The sequence below is a fragment of the Podarcis melisellensis genome, assembly GCF_964234715.1.
Source record: "Podarcis melisellensis genome assembly, chromosome: 11".
In the NCBI taxonomy this organism is placed as follows: domain Eukaryota; kingdom Metazoa; phylum Chordata; class Lepidosauria; order Squamata; family Lacertidae; genus Podarcis; species Podarcis melisellensis.
Window position 1 is genome coordinate 3832570 of NC_138543.1, and position 12804 is coordinate 3845373.

The following is a 12804-nucleotide window of genomic DNA, read 5'->3' on the forward strand; positions in this document are numbered from 1 at the left end:
AGCAAGTGGTCCTCACTGACCTGGTGCAAAAAGATATTGTCATTTGGAGGAGCCCTGGCTGCCTAGATAAAACACTATGGGCCCCCATCCTACCTGGGAGTAAGGCCCACTGAACTCACTGCGGCTTTCTTCTGACTAGGTGCCGGTCAGCAGCAGCAGGTGCCCCCACTCTGCTAGGTGCTGGGGTGGTTTGCACCCTGTGCAACAGAATGTGAGTAGAAATTAGTAGAGATGGGTAAAAATACGTTGAGGGGCATGGGGGCAGGTAGGAAAGGGAAAAATATAAAAGAAAAAACATTCTCTGCTTAAAGCCTGTGGTTCATCAAATTCTGACTTAACTGGTTAGGCTGAGTGATGATACTTCCAGAGCAAATGTATGCCCATAGCTTGATGAAAACTGAGCTATGGAACTCCTTGCCACAGTGGCAATACTGTGGCAAAGAAATTAGCAATTTCCAAAGATGGATTGGAGATCAGTAAAAAAATATGTCAATAGTTACTAGCTGCTATTATGCCAAACGCTGCCTCCCTTTGCCACCATTTTGTGACTGTTTTTGCTCCTGCACTATCGTTTTTTGTGAGAGGTAGGCCACAGTAATTCTCAGTTGTCATTATGTGAGCCCTGGGGGGTAAAAGGTTTTAGAACCTCTGATATATAGGATATCTCTGATTCCAGAGGCTTCTAAAGAGTGAAATGGGATTTCGTTATGGGTATGCTACAGTCTAATAAAAATTGCTCCCTGCAGTATGTCAACCTTCATATGACAGCAGCAGGAGAAGCTATATGTTGTTGGGCTGTAATGGAGGAAACCTCTTTATGCCATCTCTTTATTCCTTTCCTTCCAACTGCTGGATGAAAATTAGAACAGGAATCTGAGCCTGCTTATATTTTTACTTAGGGCCAAGTTGTCATGACATGGGGAGGGAACCCCTAACCAAGTACCACAAGCTCAGCCCAAATCCCACCCCACCCCCACCTCAGTGCAGCTGCTTTTAATCAAAGACATCAGGATATCTGATCATGGATATTCCATGTCATGTCTAATTTATCCTTTAGTTATTGTTTTTCCTATAACTTTGTAAACTCTGAAGTATATTATAATACTGTTGTTGTTTTTTAAAAAAACTTTAAAATTCCATTATAGGTCAAATTTTTCTGTGATGTTTAAGCTTATTAATGCCAAAAATAAACCATGAGTTAAGAGAAATGTTCATTTTATGCTTGATGTTTTGTGCTGATATTGACAGTCACCTTCCAAATACCATCTGAAGAGATGGACAGACTACATTGACAAACTCAGATGGAGAGTTGGAAAGATGTAGTTCTTTGGTCCCTTATATTACTCTCAGTGGTTTGCTGTGCTATACGGTACATAATTAGAAGTTCAAAGACGTTTCATTCTGATAGTTTTATTACTTTTGTGTTCACAAAGCCTGGCAGGAATATCTTGGGAGGATCTATGACCTTGGGAATGAATGGGAGCAGGGCGACCCTGAGAAAACACATTTTCAGACTGATGGAGTTACAAGCAGAGTTTCTTTTGTTTTGTTTTGTTTTTAAAAAACCCAATTAGTATCACACAGAGACAGTTCCAAATGGAGATAAGCTTAGACATCTTCAAGCAGGGTTGCAAACTCATGAAAGCCAATATTTTGGTATCTGGGAGAAGCCACCCCAGGATAAAGGCCAACAGGATGAAGCTGTGATGCCTTAGTCATGGAACCGAAAAGTTGAACGGGACCCTGAGAGTCATCTAGTCCAACCCCCTGCCAACTTCCTGTGCTCTTACTCAACCTTTTTTTTTTTTGCTAAACTGTCAGCTTGGTACTTGCAAAATGCAGGTACAGTTTTTGCATTGTAAAAGGGTCTGAGGCAGCCTGCATTCTGGGCAGAAACAGGTTTGTTTCTTTTCTCAGAGGTCATTTCCACAGTTAGCGAAAATGTGGTGTCAGGGAAGGGGGTTGCCTACAACCTGAACCTCTGAATATCCTTCTGTGAGGCTCTTTCCGGAGAGTTGTACATATGAAGCTTTCCTGTTCCCACCTTCAGATGAATATATGGAATAGAAGAGGTGCAAGGAGTGTAAAACTATGTAAAAAAAAACCAGAAACCCACTCTTCCACCCAATCTCTGCATGTAGATATGCTGTTTGATGAGGGCTTGGGACAGTTGTAGGACTTGTGGGAGAATCCAAAGTGTAGGGGTCCAAGATTATGGGGCATTGAAGACCTGTTGCTATTTTTGCAGCAGATCCCTGTCTCCCGTGTCCTAGGGCCACCCAATCAACATGAAAGGGAAGCTGTTTAGCCACTGAGAAGTCTTCTCACTCTTTGTGCCGATGGGAGCCAATCCGAGTGAAAAGAGGTGAGCCAGTCACTGGTGATTGGCTCCTAGGGTCACTCTTGAGAAAGCACATCAGAAGAACAGTGAGGAATAGCTGTTCTGTTTGCTCTAAAGCTAACCTTTAAGGCTAGGGCTGCCATACACCTGGAATTTCCTGGACATAGCTGGGATTTGCCTGTCAAAAATGGTGTCTGGGCAGAATTTTTAGAAAAAATAGGTTAAAATTTTTTGAAATTTTCCAAAAATCCTAACCCTAACCCTTCAACAACTTTGCCAAAAGAAAAGCTCAACAACTCTTGCGTTGGAACTACAAGCAAACACAACTTAAATGACTCTGAGTATTGCCATACTCCAAATCATTTGCCCATGATAGAAGATAGTAGATCTAGCTAGCTGAAAGGCAAGACATGGAGACCTCCATTGATCATTGAAGTACATCCCTAATTATTATTATTGCCTACAATTATATTCTTATATAATCTTAAAGAAGGGGTGTGACTGGGAGGGAGTATGGCTGTGGCTATCATGAAGCCACCCTGCAGTTCTAAATTTATATTCATACTACTAGTAGTATGGCAGAATTCCTAGGTGCACTCAGTACTCCTTGCTTCAAACCATTTATCTGGGTCACCTTGTTAGCATTCTCCCACTCTAGGGCCTTACTGGGGTAAAAGAGCATCAACATTTTATAGCCCTTGTTTTAGCATGTGGTGACTGATCTTCTCACTGTGTCCTTTTTAACCTATCCTTGTCTTTAGATGGCATGCTGAGTATCCAGTTGCAAAACTTCCCAATCTCTCCTCTCTGTCTTTCTGAGAAGCTCATGCAGGCACAAATAAAACCTTTCCTTAAAACCATCTTTTAAATTTCAATTGTATTTAGCACAGGCATATTTGCAAGCGAGATGTAATAACTTGAAAAGGGTTCTGCAGATTCCATTTCATATGCATCCTCTACAGAGATAGGAAAGAAAGAGCAAGACAAGGATGACTTTGGAATATTGAAAGAAGCTAATGATGCATCTAAAGGACACAACTGTCACATTTATGAGCTGATGGCTGGAACTCTGGCAGTTACATTTTTCACTAGGAGAAAGTATTTTGGTTTCTGTTGGAAAGAAAGCCCACACACACACACAAAAAGACACTGTATCTCAAAATCATGCCTGATGATGAATAGCTACAATACCTAGCAAGACGGAGAGCTTGGCCTTATCTATTGACCTAGCAGATAAAATTAAGGGTGTTCTCTTGTGTCATAACCAGTTTGTCACAAGATCATAAAGCCTAGACTCTTGAATTTCTCATCTGCATTCTATTCTACATCAGTAAGATGCACAGACATAAGAGTCTCAAAGTTGCATTCAACCTCACATGTAAAAACTTCCAAAAAGATAGGGAAACACACCTCGTGTGTTATAGAACCCCCCCCCCCTTAGGTGAAAACTATCCTTATTATAAGTCCTTCCCCAAAGGACTTATAATGCTTATTTAATTAGAAGGGGGGAAGAAAAGCTTGTTGCTCTAGAAAGCAGATTACCCTCCATTTTTCTGATTTCAATGGAAATTTAAATTGATGTTGTATGTATATACGAATTGTTTTGCAAACTTCTGCAATCAAAACAGTATGTGATAGGTTAGGAGCTTCATTGCAGGTTGTCTTCTAGATTGAAAAGGTTTTGGGTATTTTTAGTACACCCCCCCTTTTCTCACTATATTAAAGTATAGTTCAATGTCAAAGCATAAGCCTTGTTATACAAAGTAAGGTCTCTTTCCCTCTGCATGCATAGGACTGGGATGCACAGATAGGGAGGTGAGTCTGAATTTGAGTGGAAGGATACTGTTGAACTGAAATTAGCCTGGTATGCCTAAAGCATCGCCTGTAGTCCTACAGTAGTTTGTTGTTTATAGATGCCCACATGGTTGATTTTCCCCAACATTGAGTACAGCACACTGACAGCTTCCTCAGGTAATTTCTTGTTTTCGTTTACAAACTTTAAAGCAGTCACAGTTCTAAACAATTGCTTTTGGCAAGAGAGCTGGTTTTCTCTCAAAAAAGACATTCAGTATACTTGGAAAGATGATATAGTAAAATAGGTTCCTGATTGAATGCTGAATACAGTACGTTAGAATTATGGGAGATCCACAGGGACTATGTGAGTCCTGATTAGATAAGAGAAGGTCATGTATTTCTGAGTTTGTTCTCCCCAAGAGTCATTGCTCTTTAATCAGTTTAACTTTAAGAATAAATAATCATAATCATAATAAATTATACCCCGCCCATCTGACTGGGTTTCTCCAGCCACTCTGGACAGCTCCCAACAGAATAAAACATAAAATGTTAAAAACTTCCCTAAACAGGGCTGCCTTCAGATGTCTTCTAAATCTTCAACTGCCTGACCTTAAGGTAGTGAAATATCCAACACATCTGGCATAAGGTTTAGGGAGTACAAAATGTATTGTCACAGCAAATTCCAAGCAAATTATATGTAGTCCAGTACTGAACTCAGAGTGATGCCTGACTTTGGCTGCAGTATTAACGCCTGTTTACTTGGGAGTAGAGGGCCAACTTGAATAAAATATGGGGGGGGCAAGTATTATGCCCTGCATAATTGATCACATGACGTGGTGCATGGACACCATTTGAACGGCAATGCCCATCAACTTGGGGGGTGGCTCCCTCAAATATATATTTTTGGGGAGTGAAGCCCCTGGGTGTTGGCTCCTTTGCCTGGGAGTAAGCCCCAGTGAACTCAGCTGAGATTTATTTCTGAGCAGACATGCAGAAGATTGTTCTCTTTCACACATGTTCAAATTCCTGCACAGTCATCAACTCATTTAGTATAAGTTAAGTCCCAGTCTACAAAACTGAACTATGGCATCCAATTCTTTTCCTTATTATGAGGCTGAATCATATAACAACTGAAGCAAGCCCCATATTTAAGAGGGAGAGAAATAATTAGTCCTGTTTTTTAAAAGACCCTTTGATTTCCAATTCCAAAAATATTTCTATGAGTGCTTATTTAAAACCGGCCTTTGGTTAGCAATAACAATGAATTTTGTGTTGGGGATGGCACAATGTAAAGACATGTGTTTTACTGTTGGTTATGTATAAATTTGGTGGCATCATTTATTTTATGTTGTACCTCATCCTTGTATCAGCACTGATGAAGAATGGGCTATAAATATTTCCTAAAAATAATAATAAATAGTTCATTAAAAGTGGGCTACAGTATTGATGTCAGTAGCTGGATTTTTTTAAAAAAATCAGGAATACTGAAAACCAGCAGTCTTTCTTGAGAGACTTGCTCTTCTAGAGGGACTACACAGCCATCACTTAGATGTGCCAGTGCTTTTTTAATAGAAAAATGGTGCTGGTACTCACAATGATCCTGCTTTTCACAATCCCCCTTTTAGCTGCAGTTGCCTGCTTGCTCTCCAAACCCTCCATTTACTTTACTGGAAGATTGGGGGGGGTAGTGTTGGTACTGTGTATCGTTGAGTACCATCAGAAAAATACTGTTGGATGTGACCTTCCAGATGCTTCTGGTCTCCATCTCCCATCAGTCCCAATCAACATGGTCAATCATCTGGTGGGGCAGATGAAGTTGTGCTGTTCTCCTGGCTCCTGAGTGCTGCTTACGCTTCCTGAGAGGAAGAGAGGGAGGGGCAAGACAGTGGGAGCTCAGCTGGTGTGGGCATGGCAACAGGAGTGTCAAATGGGCGCCACACCTGTTGAGCTCCCCATTGACTTCCAAGGTGTTTGGAAGCCCACCTGTGCTGGTCCTCTATCTGCTACTGTGGCTGGTGGTATGGTTTCCTGTGAGTTGTATTCCAGCAACATCTGGAGGACCCAAGGACATCTCTGACTTAGAGCATGACTATCTTCTAGGTCAGTATGTATTATAGGATTGAAGCCTGAAACTAACTGTCAAGAAACATCAACTATACAAGCAATCTCATTATGTGAAGATCACTCTGTGCAAGCAATTATACTTCCAGTGGGAGCTGCTTCAAAAAGGAGAGGGCTGTCCTATCTGCCACCAGTGCAAGTGTTAGGCATTGTCTGGGGAGGGGAAAGTGGAAATAGGTATCTATTAGATGATGCCTGTGATATCAAAAGGGGGCACACCAAAAGTCTGTCCCCACCCCACCAATGTAATTTTGATAATCTTAGCAATTTAGAAATGTAGTTTTTCTGTTCTCTGGAAAAACTGTTTTTTACAAGAATATATAATCTGCATTTTTACACCTTTCACCTGCATGAAAATAACTAGTGATTGCCTTCTTTAGCACTGTTCTGCTCAATGTTCCCATATGTCTTTGACTATTATGTCTTTCGGAACCAGAGTCTTCTTAAGAAATAGGCCTGAGTTTATACTAGTGTGGTTCAGTGACTGGAGTGTTAAACAAAGACTGGAGAGACTTAGGTTAAAATCCCCACTTGCTTATGAAACTCACTGGGTGAACATGATCATGAAACTCGCTATCTTGAAGCCTAACTTACTTCACAGGTTTACTGTGAGGATAAAATGGAATTGACGGTCCCTTGTAAGTTTCTCAAAAGAAAGGCGAGATATAAATATAATGAATTAAAAAAGTAAGTTATACAGTTTGAGGCTAGTCCTTATGAAGTCTTTATGTATCCAGAATTCTAGTGACAGCAAATTTAAGCCAGGCAATAAAAACTTGCTATCAAAGAAAAACTGTATATCAAAGGAGACATTTTTCACCAAAGCTATTTAAATTAGAATGGTCATAATCAACAACAACAGCAACAATGTTGATAGCATTCCCTATTTATCTAAGCATTTCTTAATTTCCCACTGTTCATTTAGGCAATTGAGATTTGGATACATGAGAAACTGGCACAGTATTTTGTTTCCAATGTGTTGTTTGCTTTTAATTCCAGATGACCCAAGAGCCTGCACATCATGCATTCATAGTTATTACATGTAAGTTTATTACCCTCTTCCCCACTTTCCCTCTCTTTCTCTAGTTTCTGAAACACAACAGTGTCTTAGATATTTCAGAGCTAAGCAGGGAGGAATATGCTGTTTGAATGGGGGGTAGCGATGGTTAATCTATAGCCCTTCAGATGACGCTGAATTACAGCTCCCATCATCAGTGACCATTGGAAATGCTGGCTCAGGCTGATGGGAACAGTAGCTCAGCAACCCCTGGAGAGCCAAAGGTTAGCATAACATAACCCAGTTGTCTTCAAGGGGGAAGGGGCAAACAGTGGGTGTGATGGACAGGCTCCATTGCTGCACCACCACCCTCCCCTCCCCCTCCCCCTCCCCCTCCCCCTCCCCCTCTTGTAACTGGCAGTGATGTGTAGCATTGTGAAGGCAGATAAGCAACTTCATCCTGCCTGCACTGCTACAGATTTTAACTCTTGGAAACCTCAGTGAGGAAATGAAAACAGGAAGGGATTTCCAGGACAATTGCTTGAGTACCGTATTTTTCGCCCTATAGGACGCACTTTTTCCCCTCCCAAAATGAAGGGGAAATGTGTGTGCGTCCTATGGGGCGAATGCAGGCTTCAGGAATCTATCCGCAAACCTTGGGAGCCCGGTGCGACTTCCCTCGGGCTCCCAGGGCTTGCGGATGGCAGCCTGAGGCTTTGCAGGGAGGTGGGGGAATTCCCCCACCTCCCAGAAAAGCCAGAAGAAGCCCCGCGCTCTTTAAAGGGGTTGCGCAGCTTCTGCAGGCTTTTGCGAGAGGTGAGGGAATCCCCCCACCTCCCAGAAAAGCCATGCAGCCCCTTTAAAGAGCACACGTCTTCTGCTGGTTTTGCGGGAGGTGGGGGAATTCTGGCTTGGGAACAGCCTTGCTAGCCTCTGGAGGACAGCGGGGTGAAGGCACCCTGCTGCCCTGCAGAGGCTTTGCATGCAGCTGTCCCCAAGCTAGAAGAGCCAATAGAAACCGCACAGCCCCTTTAAAGAGCGTGCAGTGTCTGCGGTAGGTGGGGAATACTCCCAGAGTTTGTTGGGGCTAGTGGGGGAAGGCTTGCGGATAGCAGCCTGTTCTGGGGGCTGGGGTCGGGGGAAGCTCGGGCTTCCCCCGCCCCAGCCCCGCGCCTGGGGGTTGAAATAAAAAAAATTCTTTATTCCCCCCCCCAAAAACACACAACTAGGTGCGTCCTATGAGCCGGTGCGTCCTATAGGGCGAAAAATACGGTAATTTAATCCCCATGACTGTAGCTCAGTGGAAGTCACACATCATCTGCCATTACAATTGTTTTCTTCACAGACCTGCCTGTGCTGCTTCACAGAACCCAGGGGCAGAACATGGGACAGAGTCTGAGAAAGGCTCCCTTAACCATTAAGCTACTGTACTTAAAAACATTCCTGAGTATTGTCACCCTTCATTTTAGAGGAGATGCTTGCCACACATGAGTACATTTATGAGAGGATTATGCTTGTTCATTGCAATTGTTTGATGCACCATTATCCATCCATAATGAAAATTATGATGATCAAAAATGCTTTCCTCCCCCCCAGGTACAAGCAGCAATGCTATCGAACTTGTCCTCAGAATACGTACAATGATGAAAAGTCTCTCCTTTGCATAGAGTGTCAACCAAATTGCAGAAGCTGCGACAAATATGAGTGTTACTGGTGTAAAGAAGGGTTTTTTCTTCTAGGTAAGAAAGGTGACAAGTATTTTACATGGGGAAATGATTTCATGCCTTGCCCAAGAAGGCAAAATGTGCATTCAGTTGAGAGAGACTGGGAAGGGGCAGAAATATTATTCAGTTCCCATTTCAAGCCAAATCTGTCAAAATTGCTCTTTCTCAAACAATATGAGAACCAAAACATAGCCACCCTTCAAAATTCCCACTTATCCAAATTATACAATGCAGTTCTCCAACCAAACAATGTTTGCAAAATTGTATGTATTAGGAGAAAATATGCATAAGAATGACTCAATATTTGTGAAAATAGCATTAAATAATGCACTGTATTAGGAGAAATTGCTTGTAAAAATGTGTACATTAGTCAAAACTGCATATGCAAATACGTTTATTAGGAGAAACATACATTAAAGATCCTGGAGAATTTTCATGAGGCTTAAAAAAATGTAGACAACTGAATTGAAGATTAGAAACATGAGAAACTGAGACAACTAAAATTGGCAGATCGTTTCATCCCTAAGGGAGACTAACTACTGTACAATCTTAAATCTATGGGACTGTAGGTTCCCAACCGCCTTTTAAAAAGAATGATCCCCAGACATCTGCTTCAACAAGCCTAAAGCATTCAAGGTTAAAATTTCATTCATTTTAATTAGGTGCTTGTAAACTAAGGTTCAGGAAATAATGCCACTAGAAGCACAAATATGTCTTCAAATCTGCACATTTAAACTTTAATCAACTTTGGATTTTAAATGGCAGCAATGAGATTCAGAGACAACCCCCTACTTTTGGGGTAAAGAGGAAATATATATTTATTAACGGAACTCCCAATGAGCCTTTCATTTTAAGCATGTTAATGCGAACTTAATTTGTTCAATATAAGAGATGAATGAATGGCACAAAGTAACTTTAGCCTGAAAATGGTTTCACATCACTTCCATTCTTTGTAGGTGACTTTTTGCAGTCAACATGTGGCATAATCCACATGCCTCCTATTATGGTGTATGGTTTGGGATTGCAGGCAGGCAAATATGCAGCCCACACTCCAGAAGTCAAGACTTGTATAGACCTGTGAAATGCACTTTGAACCTTTTATGAGGCTCAGATGTACATACCTTGTCCCCTTATCATAAGTTATTTGGACCTTGTTATCTTATTCAGACTGGATTCTCTGTGGTCAGAGGTTAAGAAAATCAAGCTTGGGGTATTATAAGGAGGTGGAATTGTGGCTCTGCTTTACAGTTTTTCAACTTTCATATACTCCAAGCTGCAACAGAGAACCAGAGTGCTCCTGAAAGTTGGCCAGCAGTTGTAAGTAATAAGGTAGAAATTATGCTTAGAGTACTTACTTCTCTAGACTTTGTGTTGGAGGCTGTGTAGCAGAGCCAAAACACAAACCTGGGTATGAGTGTATAGATCTGTAAATTATAACAAATGTGGAAATAAAAACATACCACTTTAATTCCTTCACAGAATTCAAATCTAAAAGATTTAAAATATTTGAACTGCCAGCATTTAAAACATACCAAAGTGCAATGATATCAAAATCTCCACTGCTATAACCAGCAAATGTGGCAAAATACAAATATAATCATGTGCTAAACATGTTTTAACCTTATATATTTATATCTGGGTTTTACCAGATTTCACAATTAGAAATCTACACTATAGAGATTTCAATATCATTGCAAATTGGTATGTTTTAACTTTGGTACTTCAATAACGTTGGTACTTCAGACATTTTAAACATCTTGCAAATTTGAAATTTGTGGAGAGATTAAAGTTGTGCATTTTCGTTTACACACTTCATTCATTGATGAATACACTTTATATATTAATTTTACAGATCTATACACTACACACCCCTTTTTATATTTTCGCTGTGTACTTGAGGTTGGGCTGTGCATCTGCATTCTCTAGTAGAGCTAAACTTTCCTAGGGTGCCCCAGTTTGCTTAGTGGCAATTGAATCACACATTGTTCTCTACTTTCAATGCTCCAAATAACAGGACTTAGCTGGCATCAGTCACAATATGACATAAAGGCTTTTTTATTTTTCCTCCAGATGGGAAATGTGTGAGTGATTGTGGAGTTGGTTACTACAGCGATGAGGTCACAGAAGAATGTGAGCCATGCCACCGGACCTGTGCAACATGCAAAGGGTTCGACTCCAACGACTGCACTAGCTGCAAAGGAATTTTACAGTTACTCCATGGAAAGTGCGTGAACCTCAAAAGAAAGCAAGTAAATAGGAAATTCTGGAATGGTATGTTGCCAGGCTTCCTCTGAATTTTTTTCACCATTTCTCTCTGCCCACAACCACTGGGGGGAAAACCTCATCGTTTCCAAACTCTCAAATAGATTTTATGTATAGAAATGTAAGTGATTGTATTTATATAAGACCAACATCAACACTTGGCAACTTCTGGCAGTCCACTATCCCAGCAGGGCCCACGACTAACACCAGACCTGAACCCCATGCAAGGGGAAGGTGGATCTGCAGCAAACTGTTATATGAATGTTATATGAATGAGTATCATTCTGTATGTATATACAGAAACTACATCTTCACTAATGCAAATAGAATATTTATATGCATCACAGAAAGAACAGACATAGTTTCTTATGAATGAAGGTGAACATTTTATGTTAGTATAAAATGCAGTGGGGGGCCGGAACCTCTAACAGGTCACACACACACACCCCTTAACAGCAGCAACAGTCTCAGAGTGCTCCTTCCTGCACTGCCTCTGGAAGACAGAGGACCCCTCTGATCATCATTAGCTCTTCACTCACCACAGCGCTGTTGCATCTACTTTATACCACAGGAGTGACTCTCACTTGACTGAGTTACATTCCCCTATCAACAGTATGTCAAGATTGTTCGATAGTTTAATGTTTTGATGGTTAGAATTTATCCAGGAAAAATAAATGAGAAAACATGCACTTGTAAACCACATTCCCTCCTCACCACCACAAACATACAGTACACATTGAGATGAACACAGTTTTAAGCATAATGATAGTAGTAAAGTATTGAATTCAATTGAATTTAGAGTGTAATCTTAATAAAATAAAAATCTTAACAATAGCATTACATGAATAAGTAAATGATAAATCATTAATATTATTGTATGATTGATTAGTACCTAATAATTAAATACATAATAATTAATAAACCATGACATATAGCACTTTTCTCTTACTTGCAGCTCTTATTCTGTTTCATAAATATGGATAATGATTATCAATCCTATTTTACTGCTAGAGAGACTGAAACTGCATACCTCCAATGGCTTGGGCTCTGCAGACCTGAAAGACCTCTTCCCTTATGTCCCTTCACGATCCTTACGGTCAGCCGAGAACGATCTCTTGTTGGTACCATCCGTGCACCAAATCCAGGCGGAAAGGGCACTTAAAGAGGCGTTCTCGGTGGCTACTCCACAGTTGTGGAAGTCCTTTCCCCTGGAGGTTCGCCAAAACCCAATTGTCTGGAAACGATGTAAGACTTTAAAAAATCTGTTTTAAAATATTACTATCTACCTTGGGCTTTAATGGAAAGGGTGGGCTGCCCAGTTCACTGAATAAGGTTCCCAAGGGCTGCTTTTCTCTAAAAATGCAATACTATAAACAGGAATTTAAGGGGAAAGTTATCTACCTGAAGATCATAGAATCATAGAGTTGGAAGAGACCACAAGGGCCATCGAGTCCAACCCCCTGCCAAGCAGGAAACACCATCAGAGCAAGCCTCTGCTTAAAGACCTCCAAAGAAGGAGACTCCACCACACTCCTTGGCAGCAAATTCCACTGTCGAACAGCTCT

The 12804-nt window shown here is 41.0% G+C and overlaps 1 protein-coding gene across 1 annotated transcript in view; it reads left to right on the plus strand.

Annotated features, from left to right (window-relative positions):
• LOC309379949 (proprotein convertase subtilisin/kexin type 5-like) overlaps positions 1 to 12804 on the plus strand; it is a gene marked incomplete at its 5' end in the record, with an annotated part of 54024 nt that overhangs the window by 22519 nt on the left and 18701 nt on the right. Inside the window, 4 exons of the mRNA XM_081929474.1 lie at positions 7256 to 7298; positions 8850 to 8992; positions 11048 to 11248; positions 12251 to 12484. Coding sequence (XP_081785600.1) covers positions 7256 to 7298; positions 8850 to 8992; positions 11048 to 11248; positions 12251 to 12484 — 621 coding nt within the window. The remainder of the gene's footprint in view (positions 1 to 7255; positions 7299 to 8849; positions 8993 to 11047; positions 11249 to 12250; positions 12485 to 12804) is intronic.